This window comes from Teleopsis dalmanni, chromosome X (genome assembly GCF_002237135.1).
Source record: "Teleopsis dalmanni isolate 2A chromosome X, ASM223713v2, whole genome shotgun sequence".
NCBI lineage: Eukaryota > Metazoa > Arthropoda > Insecta > Diptera > Diopsidae > Teleopsis > Teleopsis dalmanni.
The window spans coordinates 83,073,740-83,089,947 of NC_051848.1; the positions used below are offsets into that span (position 1 = coordinate 83,073,740).

Sequence of the window (16,208 nt, forward strand, 5' to 3'; positions counted from 1 at the left end):
TCGTTTTAAGCAGGAAAGAAGTTAGGCAAATGGGTCGAAAAGCTTTTTGCGTGTGGTCCGCCTTTTTGCCTGCTTTCGGCATGAAAGCTACTCTAGCCTTCGTCCAATAGGTATCACGCCTAGCTCTAGACTTATCCTAAATACGTTTGTTAATATCGGTGCTAATATATCAACGCCTTTTTGAAGAAGACAGGGTTGAATATTGTCGATACCAGGTGATTTAAACGGGCTGAAAGTGGAAATGGACCATTTAGTTTTATTGACTGTGAAGATTTGACGAACCAGTGAAAGATCTCTTCGTGTAGTCTCTTCGATGGTTTCCGTAGTCTCAGTATACATGGCAAAGCCTGAAAAATGAGTGTCCAGCAAAAGTTGTCCCGTTTCTTCCAGACGTTCCGTAAAGCAAGTGTTCATTAAAGTCCTCTAGCTAGCCTCAACGACTAATCAGGAATCGTAGACACCTACTTTCAACCTGTGCGTTGGCGGCAATTCTTAGTTTGTGTGCTGAATCTTGCCACATGAAAGGTCATCATGTCATGACTTTCATATGACATGCTTCAGTTCACAATAAGCTCCTACACCACGATAAAGTGACTACCTAGCAATGGCTGATATATTCTATCTACTATTTGCTGGAAAATGGCACCATCTGCATCTCTTGAGGCATCAGTTATAACAGTAAGTTGGGCCAGCGCCAGTTCAATCTTTACACTGCTGGAATGCCCAGGTCATCAAGCGACCAGGCGATTGCAGTTTTGTCGTTTTTGCGGTTCCCAAGCATTAGCGAAAAAAAAACGTTGTTGGCTATGAACGGCACCTTGCAAGAATGGACGGTAGAAGTTTATCATTCCTAAAAACTGCCGCAACTGCCTCACGGTTGTAGGTAGAGGGAACTCACAAATGGTCTCTGCGTTGAGCATTCGATAATCCCCACAAGGTCGCTAACTTCCATCCCCTTTACGCACCATATGGAGTGGACTAGCCCAACAGCATTTGGATGGCTTATAGATACCGGCTTGCAATAAATACTTGAACTCTTTTTTTGCTTCTTCAAATTTACTACCAGTTAGGCGTCTCGGACAGGCAAATGATGGTGGGCCTGTTGTTTCGATGCAGTGCTCCACTGATGAAACGATTCTCCGTCGATTCGCGTTCATCGTTGCCAGGTCACGGCACTCGTGTAACAGCACGGCGTACTTCGTACCTACGCTGCATGCGCGCATCTCGATCGTTTACAACTTGGCAGTGTCACTTTTGTCCATAATAACTGCTTTGTTTTCAACCAGTTGCTTTCATTTCATGTCAACCAATAGGTCATAGTGCCGTCTGAAAACCACGAAAACTGACGTCTGAAACCACGAAAGTCCATGGGAAATCTTTGCGCAGCCCAAGATACAACTGAAGACGTTTCTCCCCAAACGTGCGAATGGAAGTACCATTGGCTTCAAATAAATTTATCGACGAAGCACTGCCCGTTTTGCACGAATGATTCAAAATTTACAGTGGATTCATTGAGATGTCAGCACCCGTATCTATTAGAAATATGGTGGTCGTGATGGGATCCTTAATGCTGAGTCAAGCTAATTGTATGCTGCCTTCGTTGCGGCTCGACGACGACGAAGAAACGCTTAGTTTTTTTGTATGTGATGATGCCGTAAAACTGCAGGGCTGTCTACAACTGCGTCGCTTTCATCCAAATCTGGAGTAGAACCAGCACCAATCTGGAAGACTGCTCGATTGGAAACGTAATCGGCAGCGGTCTCTCGACAAACGCCTACATTTGCTGTTGACGGGAGTTCATGTCTAAACGACTCAACCGTTGCTTGATTTGATCTAACCATTGACGCAACTTTTCTGCTTCTAACCAGTTACCGCCGCTAATTGCCTGCTTCGTAAATCTTGTCAGCCTATTTGGCTAACTCGATCAGTTCAACGCTTGATTCCTGAAAAATTGCGCGCACTTGTGGAGGCAAACGCTGGAGCCAGAATGTATTCAAAATTTCGTCGCTCACTTTATCCTTTGCCAACGTTGTTAATTTATTTAATAGTTGAGTGACGTCTGATAATAGCCGCTGAATTTTTCGCTGCTCAGATTTACTATATCGCTCGATTATCTGCTTTTTAAGATTTTCGTACCGGTTTGTTACTGGTGGATGTCGTACAACGTCCGCTACGTCAGCCACAATGCTAGACTCTACTGCATCTACTATGGTGTTGATTTTCGTCACATCGTTGCAGACACCTGCCACCGCAAACTGTGCCCCAATCTTAGCAAACCATATTTCGAGTCGCTCAAGCCAGAACGCAGGCACCTTCACCGAGCACTCCTTCAGCATTTACGATGTGAGCTTAAAACCGTCAAACGATGTGGTTGCCTCTTAACTATGTGATCAGCTTGATCTATTGTGAACTTTCTACTTTATCTTACCGTAACAGTTCATCATTTGTTAGCCGCTCCCTCCCGTTTGATTTTTTTTTTATATTGGTATCAACTACAGGCACAGGGTTTCGACGATATTTCAAAATTTCTTAACAGATGACATTTTTGTTTCCTTCTACGACTTATTTGTGTTTACTATAGCATTTATAACGTTGTACTTCTTCCAGAAACTTTTTGCCACATTGATCATCAAACCAGCTATAACTTGCACTATAAAAGGCATATTTATCGGTTTCTTCACTGTTAAGCGAAACACTGTCAGAAATACGGCTAGATCGTTAATCGAGTCTACTGTTGCACGAAACCGAGGTATAGGTGTATAATTATATAAAGAGACGCTCTTATCGGAATGCTGACCGGTTCATTAATAAGAAACGTCAGCAATGAGTCATACGAATTTTTATTATTGAACACATGTAGTATTAAAATTGTATGTGGATTTTTTACATTATTAAATAATGTGCCAATCGGATTGTGTAATCATTTCAAATGGATATTCCTTTGTGAAATTGGTTTGTGCACATAAAGCATAAACCAAATTAATATAGTTACATCAATCTCCAGCAAATCTGTGTATGGGCTGCCAAATATACTTATATTAATTTTGAAAGAACGGGAACGGAACAAGTTTTCTTCTACATTTATTACTTTTTCAAGAGACGCGTCGGTGGTCGAATCGTTTTTTGGCTTGTGTTTTTCGATTAAGTTTCGGTTTTAGTTTTATTACTGGTATGTATTTTGCTTCATAAAATGCGGGACTTCAAATCGAATATATGTGCAACTTTTTTCAATTAAATATTTTCAATTAATTTTGAAATTTTCTAAAAATACTTGTTTGTTTGAGCAATGGTGTTTTTAAGGTTATGTGACCCTATTTGCAAAAAACAAAATCTGCATTTCACATATTACCATTTTATATAAGAATGAATTTCAGTAAAAGTCACAAGAAACAATAGAGCCACTGCGTGATGAGACTTAAGAAAGTGACAGTATGATTTTCAACATACAAATCAAAAACAAAAAACTGGCATTGCTTTATCTCTCAATAATCCTTATAAGAACACATATTTCTACTTTTAATAGTTAATTTCAAATAACGTTTCATTTGATATGATTGAGAATTCGTAAATTCGTGATTTCGTGATTTCGTGAATTCGTGATTTCGTGAAAATTGGCTCAATTTGAATGTTTGAAATTTAGTTGGTTTTGTGTAAAAATGAATATAATAATGAAGTATTCTTTTTTGTAGGTTTTGCTGACATCAAAATGGATGATTTGGAAATAATGTGGGATGATGCTCCACCTGAAAGGAATGTGTATGGAGTTTTAAGTGCAAACATGTCCAATTTTAATGATATTATAGAGGAATTTCCTACTGACCCAGCTTACATTGGTGCCATAATTGGCCTAAACGGCTCCAACATAAAAAGCATTAAAACAAAGTTCAACGTCAATGTACATATAAATAGTGACAACCATATAGTAACTGTGAAAGGTCGTAATAGAAAAAATGTTGACGATGCCGTTAAATACATTTTAGAAATTATAAAACACTCTGATCAGAAATATAAAAATAAAAATAAAAATGTTTCATCTCAAAATCACGAAGTTTCTCACAATCCCAAAGTTGAATTTAAAAAGAAATCATTCGTGACTCGTTTTAGTGCTTCTTCCAGAAATGACAATATTCAGGTTGCAACTCCGAAATCTGTAAGTATGAAGTACATACAACGAGCGTATGGATATAATATAGTAACTCATAACAAAATTTATTTAGGGAGAAAATGGCGGAAATATATTAAGTCTACCTACAAAAAATTTATGTATTGGTGGTACTAAAAAGAAGGAAGTAATGCAGCCTATCGATTGGGAATCTCTAAATAGAAAAGTTGTAAGAAAAATATTAACAATCTACAAATGAAGATATCGATTTATTTGTTTTGCTCATATGGAATATTTTTTATTACAGGAAGAATATCGTAAGTTGCAGTGGGCGCATCTTCCAAAGCTGAGAAAAAATTTTTATCAAGAAGCCGAGGAAATCGCTGTTATGACAGAGGAAGAAGTCAATGAAATGCGTTTAGTAAACAACAATATAATGGTTTCACGTTTGAAAACAAGTGAAGATCAAATGTGTCTTGATATACCAAAACCAATATACAAATTCGACCACTGTTTCAAAGATTATCCTGATATACTTGATGAGTTGAAGAAACAAAACTTTACGGAACCATCGCCTATACAAAAGCAAGCATGGCCTATATTATTGAGAGGCGAGGATATGATAGGTATTGCCCAAACAGGAACTGGAAAAACTTTAGCATTTCTGCTACCTGCTTTGATTCATACTGATGGACAGACTACACCACGTGCGAAACGCAATGGTCCAAATATATTAATTTTAGCTCCAACACGCGAATTAGCACAGCAAATAGCAAAAGAAGTTAACAAGTACTCTTTCCGTGGAATAAAAGCGTAAGTTAAGAAATAGTTTAAAACAAATGAATAAAAAGATAAACAATAATGAAATTCTTATTCAGTGTATGTATTTATGGTGGTGGCAGTCGTCGTGACCAGATTAGAGATTTCAGAGAAGGAGTTGAATGCATAATTTGTACGCCTGGACGTCTTAATGATTTGGTTCAAGCTAAAGTTGTAGATATTACATCGGTTACATATTTAATATTAGACGAAGCGGACCGTATGCTGGATATGGGTTTCGAGCCTCAGATTCGAAAAGTTCTACTTGACATACGCCCTGACAGGCAGACCGTCATGACTAGTGCCACCTGGCCACCATGTGTTAGTAGATTGGCCGAAACCTATATGAACAATCCTATACAGGTATGGGTTGGCTCACTTGATTTAACTGCCACTCATTCTGTGACTCAAAATGTAGAACTCGTGGATGATGCGGACAAATTTAATACGGTAATATTATTTGAAAAGTTAAATAAAGAAAACTTTAAAGAAAAATGTATTTGTTCCTGTTACAGATCCTGGCATTTTTAGAAAACCTTAAATCAAGCGATAAAGTTATTATCTTCTGTTCTAAACGAGCTCGTGCTGACGATTTGTCTAGTGATTTATCTCTGAAAGGCCTGTTAACACAATGTATACATGGTTCTCGTGATCAGGTATATAATACATTAGTTTTATTAGAGTAATGCCTCTGTGCATAAGATTCTTATAAACTCAAACAAATTTTCTTTAGGCCGATCGAGAACAAGCACTGGCTGATCTAACCTCAGGTGACATACAAATTTTAATAGCAACAGACGTTGCTTCAAGAGGTTTAGACATTGAAGATATCACGTAAGTGCTTAGTAATATTAAAAACTGAAGTTGTGAAAAATTTTTTTTTTCTTAGTCATGTTATTAATTTTGATTTTCCGCGTAACATTGAGGAGTATGTTCATCGTGTTGGTAGAACTGGACGCGCTGGGCGAACCGGCACTGCCATAAGTTATATAACACGCTCGGATTGGGCTATTGCAAAAGATCTCATTCGTATTTTGGAAGAAGCTGGCCAAGCAGTTCCAAAAGAACTCCTCGGAATGTCCAATCGCTTTGACGAGATGAAAAAAAGACGTGGTAGAGATTTTAAAGTGGATAGTCATTTCAATTTTGCTAACATTGAAACAGATGATTTGGAAAAAATGTGGGATGATGCTCCACCTGAAAGGAATGTGTATGGAGTTTTAAGTGCAAATATGTCCAATTTTAATGATATTATAGAGAAATTTCCTACTGACCCAGCTTACATTGGTGCCATAATTGGGCTAAACGGCTCCAACATAAAAAGCATTAAAACAAAGTTCAACGTCAATGTACATATAAATAGTGACACCCATATAGTTACTGTCAAAGGTCGTAATAGAAAAAATGTTGACGATGCCGTTAAATACATTTTGGAAATTATAAAACACTCTGATCAGAAATATAAAAATAAAAATAAAAATGTTTCATCTCAAAATCACGAAGTTTCTCACAATCCCAAAGTTGAATTTAAAAAGAAATCATTCGTGCCTCGTTTTAGTGCTTCTTCCAGAAATGACAATATTCAGGTTGCAACTCCGAAATCTGTAAGTATGAAGTACATACAACGAGCGTATGGATATAATATAGTAGCTCATAACAAAATTTATTTAGGGAGAAAATGGCGGAAATATATCAAGTCTACCTACAAAAAATTTATGTATTGGTGGTACTAAAAAGAAGGAAGTATTGCAGCCTATCGATTGGGAATCTCTAAATAGAAAAGTTGTAAGAAAAATATTAACAATCTACAAATAAAGATATCGATTTATTTGTTTTGCTCATATGAAATATTTTTTATTACAGGAAGAATATCGTAAGTTGCAGTGGGCGCATCTTCCGAAGCTGAGAAAAAATTTTTATCAAGAAGCCGAGGAAATCGCTGTTATGACAGAGGAAGAAGTCAATGAAATGCGTTTAGTAAACAACAATATAATGGTTTCACGTTTGAAAACAAGTGAAGATCAAATGTGTCTTGATATACCAAAACCAATATACAAATTCGACCACTGTTTCAAAGATTATCCTGATATACTTGATGAGTTGAAGAAACAAAACTTTACGGAACCATCGCCTATACAAAAGCAAGCATGGCCTATATTATTGAGAGGCGAGGATATGATAGGTATTGCCCAAACAGGAACTGGAAAAACTTTAGCATTTCTGCTACCTGCTTTGATTCATACTGATGGACAGACTACACCACGTGCGAAACGCAATGGTCCAAATATATTAATTTTAGCTCCAACACGCGAATTAGCACAGCAAATAGCAAAAGAAGTTAACAAGTACTCTTTCCGTGGAATAAAAGCGTAAGTTAAGAAATAGTTTAAAACAAATGAATAAAAAGATAAACAATAATGAAATTCTTATTCAGTGTATGTATTTATGGTGGTGGCAGTCGTCGTGACCAGATTAGAGATTTCAGAGAAGGAGTTGAATGCATAATTTGTACGCCTGGACGTCTTAATGATTTGGTTCAAGCTAAAGTTGTAGATATTACATCGGTTACATATTTAATATTAGACGAAGCGGACCGTATGCTGGATATGGGTTTCGAGCCTCAGATTCGAAAAGTTCTACTTGACATACGCCCTGACAGGCAGACCGTCATGACTAGTGCCACCTGGCCACCATGTGTTAGTAGATTGGCCGAAACTTATATGAACAATCCTATACAGGTATGGGTTGGCTCACTTGATTTAACTGCCACTCATTCTGTGACTCAAAATGTAGAACTCGTGGATGATGCGGACAAATTTAATACGGTAATATTATTTGAAAAGTTAAATAAAGAAAACTTTAAAGAAAAATGTATTTGTTCCTGTTACAGGTCCTGGCATTTTTAGAAAACCTTAAATCAAGCGATAAAGTTATTATCTTCTGTTCTAAACGAGCTCGTGCTGACGATTTGTCTAGTGATTTATCTCTAAAAGGCCTATTAACACAATGTATACATGGTTCTCGTGATCAGGTATATAATACATTAGTTTTATTAGAGTAATGCCTCTGTGCATAAGATTCTTATAAACTCAAACAAATTTTCTTTAGGCCGATCGAGAACAAGCACTGGCTGATCTAACCTCAGGTGACATACAAATTTTAATAGCAACAGACGTTGCTTCAAGAGGTTTAGACATTGAAGATATCACGTAAGTGCTTAGTAATATTAAAAACTGAAGTTGTGAAAAATTTTTTTTTTCTTAGTCATGTTATTAATTTTGATTTTCCGCGTAACATTGAGGAGTATGTTCATCGTGTTGGTAGAACTGGACGCGCTGGGCGAACCGGCACTGCCATAAGTTATATAACACGCTCGGATTGGGCTATTGCAAAAGATCTCATTCGTATTTTGGAAGAAGCTGGCCAAGCAGTTCCAAAAGAACTCCTCGGAATGTCCAATCGCTTTGACGAGATGAAAAAAAGACGTGGTAAAGATTTTAAAATGGGTAGTCATTTTAATCCTTTTTTTAAACACAGTACACCGTAGTGGTACTCATTTTTAAGATTAACTTAGAAACAGTTAACTTAGTAACTTGACCACAACATTGCATTTTGTTTTTCACATTACATCTTAAATAACCGCAATGTTTGATTCAAATCGATCAGTGTTTTACTTAAATGAACGTTGATCGCTAAAATTTAAAAATAATTAAAAAACTGTTTCTAATGTTATTCGTATAATAATGTACAATATGAAAAACTTGAAATAAAATTAAATAAAAATTAATATTTTTTCTATTTGAATACAAAACTCTATTTTAGGTTAATTTTTTATATAAAAAATATATACTGTATGTATATATTGTTATACATGAAACTTTGTTCGTTTAATAAATTTAATGAAGTACAACTGTGTGAACGCTTTTTGAAAAACTATGATAATTTTATTGTGTTCTTGCTTTTTCATTTATAAGGGTTTCAATTTTTTTTTAAAAACAACATATTTAAGTTGATATATATTTAAGATGAATATTAATCCTTTGTACGAGGAATGGTGTGACAAACATTGTACTGGCTGTATACGATTTTTAATCAGAGATTGACTACTTTCTGCTGTAGTAAGTTTTGTGGTTAGGCCATTTAAAAATAATTAATTTTAATAGCATTCATATATGTATTGAATTAGCTATAGAAATCAACGTAATACAGAATACATACTTTTTTCAGATTATACATATTTAATCTGATTCATATTTATATTGATTCAATGTAAATATCTTATAAAAAAATTAATATATAATGAGGGCGGTTACTTAAAGATGGACATACGATATGGTCAGTGTGCAGTAATCATGAATGCAGTTGATTTCCTGAAATAGATTCTTTTTGTAAGAACATGTCAAAGATGTGTTTTACTAGAGATTCGGTTAAAATTTGTCCTAAACAAAGTATGTACCACTGCTCAATTATAGTAATGTACAAATCTTTACTATGACGATTATCACTTCTCACAAAGTAATAGACAAGCTTTTTTGTCCCTGAAAGCGAGTACACAAGGACACGAGTGTGATTGTATTTAACATGGAAAATGCCAGCGCAATCCTTGTCCTCAATCCAAGTTGTCGCACAGCCTTCTCGTGGCACCCCTGGATAGTTACCTGACACCCGCTGGGTAATGAACTAATAGTGCGTACGGCGAGTCTCATCCCCAGCACTTTAAATTTGGGTTGTGCACAGGGTTTGGTAACCGTCACGTAAAATCAGCCACCAATGAAGAACGCAAGAGTGCCTCGGAACTGGAAACCGAATAATGTTGACGACTAATGCAAACGATTAAAGGACTATGATTTACGGACATGTACCTGGAATGTCCGGACCCTCTATAGGGAAGGTGCCTCTATCCAACTGGCGGAAGCCCTCAATAAATGTAAGGCTGACGTCACCGTCATCCAGGAAATGCGATGGACAGGACAAGGCTGGTCTAAAAGAGCAAACTGTAATGTATACTACAACTGCCATGCAAATAGGCGTGAATTTGGATGCGGTTATGTGGTACGCAAGAGGCTATCAAAATCAGTCCAGCGATTCACACCGGTGAACATGTTGAAAAAATATGTTCGCGGTGCTTCAAAAGACGTTTTTAAGATCGTCACAGGTGACGAATCATGGATTTATGCGTATGAGCTCGAAACAAAACAACAATCGACCGTGTGGGTCTTTGAAGACGAGCCAAATCCAACGAAAGTTGTTCATGGAAGAAGCACTTCGAAGTAAATGGTCGCCAGTTTCTTCGGCAAAATTGGTGAATTGTCGACTGTCCCGCTTAAGCAACGAAGAACGGTCACTTCTGAGTGGTACACCACAATTTGTTTGCCTGAAGAGAAATTCGAAAAACGAACAAGAGAAGACGAATCAATATTTACCATGACAACGCGAGCAGTGCCTTTTTGACTGGCCAAAACGTCGAATTGATGGGTCATCCGCCGTACAGCCCTGACTTGGCACCCAATAACTTCTTTTTATTCCCGCACAACAAGAAAAAAATGCATGGTCAACGATTTTCGTCGCCAGAAGATGTTGTTGAAGCGTTCGAAAACCATATTTTGGAGGTGGCTCAATCGGAGTGGAAAAAGTGCTTCGACAATTGGTTTGAGCGCCTGCAAAAGTGTGAAAATCAGGCTGGAGAATACTTTGAAAGACAATAAAACAATTTTTGATGATAAATATTCGCATTTTCATTATTAGGCCATTTCATTATTATATAAACACCATACCTTTTTTGGTTTGGAATTATAGATGGCAGGATGGCTTCTGCGCCGTATATAATTGAATTTTTAATCAAAAATTATCAATTTTTTAAAAAATAATAAAAACTGTGTATACGATTTTCTTGACTTTGACCATTTTAGAAAGGTATATTTTGTCTTTAAAGGAAAAATATTCTTATTGCCATCGGACTTTTGCACGCGATGATATATATGTTAGAGTAAAATAAGGTAAAAAAATATTATTTTTTATCAGTTTTTTTGATAATTGTAAAATTCGGTTTACGATTTAAAATGATGTTTCGTGATATGTTTCTGATCATTTTACGTTTTCACTTTTTTCAAATCTGTGATCTGGAGGGAGTTAGGACATTGATTTTTAACAAATTCCACGCTTACGATTTTTCTGATTTTTACTCTATTTAAAGCTTGTTGTATTGCCTTTCAAACATGTATGCATGCAGGTCCATCGAACCCTTAGCTGTTTTTTAATGTTTTTTAATTTTGTGTTCCAATTCCGGTTGCATAAAGTCGAGTCGAGTCGAAAGTTGCATAATCGAGCCACAGGTCTTTCGATTTTCAGAGAAAATTTTGTTTGTATTTTTTGTGCCCAAATTTTATATATATAAAATACAATGAAATAGATAAAAGCTAGAATAAAATAGATTAATAGATGAATTGATTAATTAAAATTTGTAAAACAATTATTTCGAACAATTATATGCAACTACATATTTAATACAACGGAAACGTAAATGCATTGATATATTATATTGTGCTTGAAATAATTTTAAGATATATATTTTATATATATTTATATATGTATGAATATAGTACATATATTTTTCATATATTTAAAAATTAATATTTAATATTATTTATTTAACATTGATTTATTCATATATTTATTTATTTATTTGGATATATTTATATTATTCTTCTAAAACTTGTTAATTTTTATTCGCCACTGCTATGCCTAATGCATCAATAACTGTAACCATTTCTTATATGACATGAGGTAAATTCCGTTAATAATTATTTATGTATAAATAGTAATAATAATGGAACATACATCTTGCGGCTTTCCATCACTTTTGTAATAAAATTGTGGTAGCGATTAGCAGATATTTTTGATTTCACCACAAAATAAATAGAACGAAACAGCTTTCTACCACGAATTGCAAATGATAAAACTTCTTTTGAAAGACTTTTGTGCCATAGTAGTTAATATCTTACAAGCTGTCTTCTGGTCGATCTTACTAAGATCGTACGAAAAACATTCAACGATCTTTGCCAGAATTGCCCAGTTAGTCGTCATATAATTGCTATGCCAATTATTAGTAAATACAATTCCCGAAACAACTCTTCTTGTGTTCAAATTGTACTCCTGTATTCCACATCAATTCAGTCTTTTTAAATAGTGAGTTAGTGCCCTATTTATTTAGGATGTAATATATATAATATTCTAAACATATGTGTAGAATTGTAATATAATGTTAATGTAGATTGTACGCTACATGGTGCTAACCCAGATCCTTAATCTGTATTAGCTTGGTAGCCTATTTTGTGTGTGAAGTAACTTGAGCACTTCTAACTCAAACTAATCGATATGAGAAATAGAAATTACGTTTGATTTGTATTGCATTTTCTTTCTGAACTTAATTAAAATTATTTACTGAATAATTTGCATAATATTGAATTATGCATTAATTAACAAAAAATATTAATGCATAATTCACAAAATAATAAATTTTGTAATATTTCAAATTCATAATAATATGACACTTTCTTCAGTGCACTGACCACAAGAAAAACTGATGAAAACTGATTCTGAGCTTCACATTTGGCAGGACCCGAGTTCGATTCCTGGTACTTGCAGTCTCAAAAAATAATTATTTACGAATAATTATATACAAGAATTATTTCCAAGACCACTGATGTTGGGTATTTGGCAATACTCGAAACAGCTGTATGGTCAGCCAAAAATTCAATTAATTAAAATAATATAAAAAAAAAATCAATTTTTGTTGTTGTATTTCACTACTGTTCGAAAAAACCTCTTTAAAAAATTATTAAATAATATTAACTTTATATAAACATAAACATATATACAATAAATTATATATAGTATACATACTGTGAATTGTAAATAACATAAATTTATGGTCAAAAGTATGAAACTTATAAAAAATCTATTCAAAAAAAAGAAATTACTAGTAAGAAGGAAAATATAGAAACTACTAAATTTGTTCTTAAAAGCGTTCCGTTCTTTCTATTTGAACTACTATTATTAAAAAGATATATGATTTTATTGGTGTTTTCAAATTTATTTTATTTTAAGTTCAAAAGTACTGAAGCAGTTCTATTGTTGCTTACCTTTATGAAGCAGCTGATTATCACTTCAGTGAGTTCAAAACTGTTGCATAAAAAGAGTCACACTTAACTTACAATTACTACGGCATATTAATTGCATTTTCTTTTGCTTTGCAACTTCTTTCAGTCATCACTGATATATCAAAAATAATTTTACATCTTAGCACATATTACTTGATTTTAAGTTAAAAAGTACTAGAACTAAGTACTAAGATCTATTGATTGCGTGCTTTATGAAGTAACTGCTTACCCTTTTAGTGAGTTTAAAACTGGTGCTTCAAAACCCAGCAACCCTGTATAGTACTAGTCGCTTCATAGAGGCTCAGTTAGACGGCAGGTAACGCAAAAAATTAATTCAAAGCGAAATGCACAACCAACCTAACCTGAGTATTTATATACCTATATACCTGCCTATATAGTTCGCCGCTTTTGTTTATTTTGTTCCTATCAAATACGCAGGTTTGGTTGGTTATGCATTTCGCTTTGAATTAATTTCTTACGTTACCTACCGTCTAACTGGGCGTTAATGCAGTTTACGTGGGCTCAATTGGTGAATTTTATATTGAGTTGTCATTGCCGGTGTCAATTGTCCCCGTACGATGCACCGCGGAACTTGTCTTTTCACTAGTTCCTGATTTGGAAAATAAATAAAACGTTCATTTTATATATTATTACATATATATTTATTTTAATTTGTGTATATATACATATTAAATATTTTTATATTAATAAATTACTTTCTAGCTAATTGTGCTGTAGTTAAATCAAATTGTCTAGGGATTTAACTGATGATCTATAGATGATGTTGCAACCTTATGCTTATTATATTTAACAGATTTTGGTAGTTACATGGAGTTGGGACACATTTATTCGTATTCATCGTAGCGTGTTTTAATGACTTATGTATATCGTTCTGTTATTAATTCTAGATATTATTATATAATATTATTTTACATATTTTTGTATTATATTTTTAAAATTATTTGCAATAAATTAGCAGTAAAAGCGATATTTATCCAATGTAAGTAAGACCTTATAAAATCAATATCTGTTAACATTACTTGATCTGTACTTAATAGGTTCACAGTCCCACTAAGCATATTGTTGTATGTTTTTACATATTCGCTCTATCGCAAATCAACGCTCTATTGCGAAGGAGGCATTTTATTAAAAACAAGAGAACGAAGCCTATTGCTCTCAATTTGTTTATACACAACAAGTATAAGCAGTGGACTTTTGTTTCAACTGGTGAATCATTGCATTACCAGGGATCGGAATATGTGATAGTGTTCCAAAATAGTTATATGTGGTTGAATTTCTTTGTTTCTCATTTGTTTGGTATTCTCTTCGTTCAAAAATAATAAAATGCGCTATTAAATTTTATACAAAAAAAGTATTAAAAAATTTATATATTCTAATTAGCGACTTAACACATCCCCACGAACCACACACCCCATTTCACTAGTTCCTTTGGACTACTTCGTGTACGTTACTAATGCCTAGCGACAAATGTCTCCTAAAAAACTGCTGGGAAAAGTCACACCTAACACACAAATACTACTGTATTTTCTTTTGCTTTCCAACTTCTTTCAGTCAATACTGATACAATACTGATATATCAAAAATAATTTTACATCTTAACACATAATAACATGCTTAACATGTTTTTAAGTTCAAAAATACTGGAACAGATTTAAGCAATCAGCTTACCTTTATGAAGCAGCTGATTATCACTTCAGTGAGTTTAAAACTGTTGCATAGAAAGAGTCACGGCAATTTCTTTTGCTTTGCAACTTCTTGCAGTCAACACTGATATATCAAATATAATTTCACATCTTAACAATATAGAAGCTATTATCTAACTTCTTGCTGAGTTCAAGCCTATCTGACACCAGTTATTTTGGGAAAGTATGGAAAATAAGAATAATTCGGCGCAGGTGCGTTTATCAGCAGTGGGCAAAAAGAGTAAAAGGAAAAAGTCACAAAAGCAACGCTATTGGGCTAAAAAACACCAACGTTTGCCTGAAATTTGGAATGGTGATCAATTTCGGACTAATGGTGAATCAATTCCTGGGAGAGAGGTGGAAAATAATAATAATAGTAGATTTGTCAGAAAGAGGAAATTCGCTGGTTTATTGTCCGAGACAACTCATGTTGAAACTAAAGGAAATAACGCAGCTGAGGCAGATGTAAGTAAATTAGTATTAATGTGCGTATTAGAGCGGTAGTGATAGTTTTGTAATTATGTTATAGCACTATCCCGAGTGTTGATAGTAGTCGATGAAAGTTACAAGAACTTTTCCAGTTTATAAAAAAGTTTATACGTTTATACGTTTACTCAAATTTTTTAAAATATTTCCCACTGCAACTCAGCTGTTGTTTCATCGAACAGCGCAATAATTATCAGAATAGTGATGCGGTACTATTTAGTCTCGTCCGTACAAGTTTAACAGTATTAGCAAGGTACATTATCAATTAAACAAATTCAATATATTTGTTTTACTTTATTTTTAATAAAATTATGTACTTTCTATATTTATATCTTACACCCGTAAGATGTTTAGGATCTTTTTACAACTGGTAACTATACGTTCTTGATGCTTACTCTATTTGCTGAGGTAGACTGGTTTCTCTTTTGAGGTTTGTTAAGTAGAAAAACTCGGAGTTTAGTTTTATTTTAACTCTTTGTTTGTCATTATTTCGTAATCCAACATCAGCTAGTACAACTTAATTATGTTAAGTTGTTGAAATGCACTTTCTTCTCATTACAAAATCATGAAAAGTAGATACAGTTGATCGTTATGGTGATCACAGATCACCGTAACTTAGTTACAAAAGCATGAACACCTATTTTGTTTACGAAATACTAGGCATTAGGTATTTTTTACATGAATACAAATAAAAAATGAAAAAATGAAATCACATGAGTAACATAATTTATACGAATATAACTCATGCGATTCCTTACGCACCATGTTAAGCAGACAGTCATGGTAACGTCACGTTGGTTAATTTAGTTTTGTTTAGTAATAAATGTATAATGTAAGGCACAAAAAAGGGAAAATGAAAAATGAGGTAAATCTTGATATGGTTTCACTTCTTTATTTAAAAATACCTGTCAACCACAAAATATAAAGAGCTGAAATACA

General features: G+C 34.2%; 1 protein-coding gene across 1 annotated transcript; it reads left to right on the top strand.

Annotated features, from left to right (window-relative positions):
• The first annotated feature begins 3,437 nt into the window (after positions 1-3,437).
• On the top strand, positions 3,438-8,656 carry LOC119688623. The gene is made up of 13 exons (XM_038103294.1): positions 3,438-4,150; positions 4,218-4,331; positions 4,410-4,915; positions 4,981-5,371; positions 5,437-5,577; positions 5,655-5,755; positions 5,811-6,525; positions 6,593-6,706; positions 6,785-7,290; positions 7,356-7,746; positions 7,812-7,952; positions 8,030-8,130; positions 8,186-8,656. The coding sequence occupies exons 1-13, from the start codon at positions 3,707-3,709 to the stop codon at positions 8,466-8,468; spliced, it is 3,948 nt and encodes a 1,315-aa protein (XP_037959222.1). The 5' UTR covers positions 3,438-3,706; the 3' UTR covers positions 8,469-8,656.
• Positions 8,657-16,208: the final 7,552 nt, after the last annotated feature.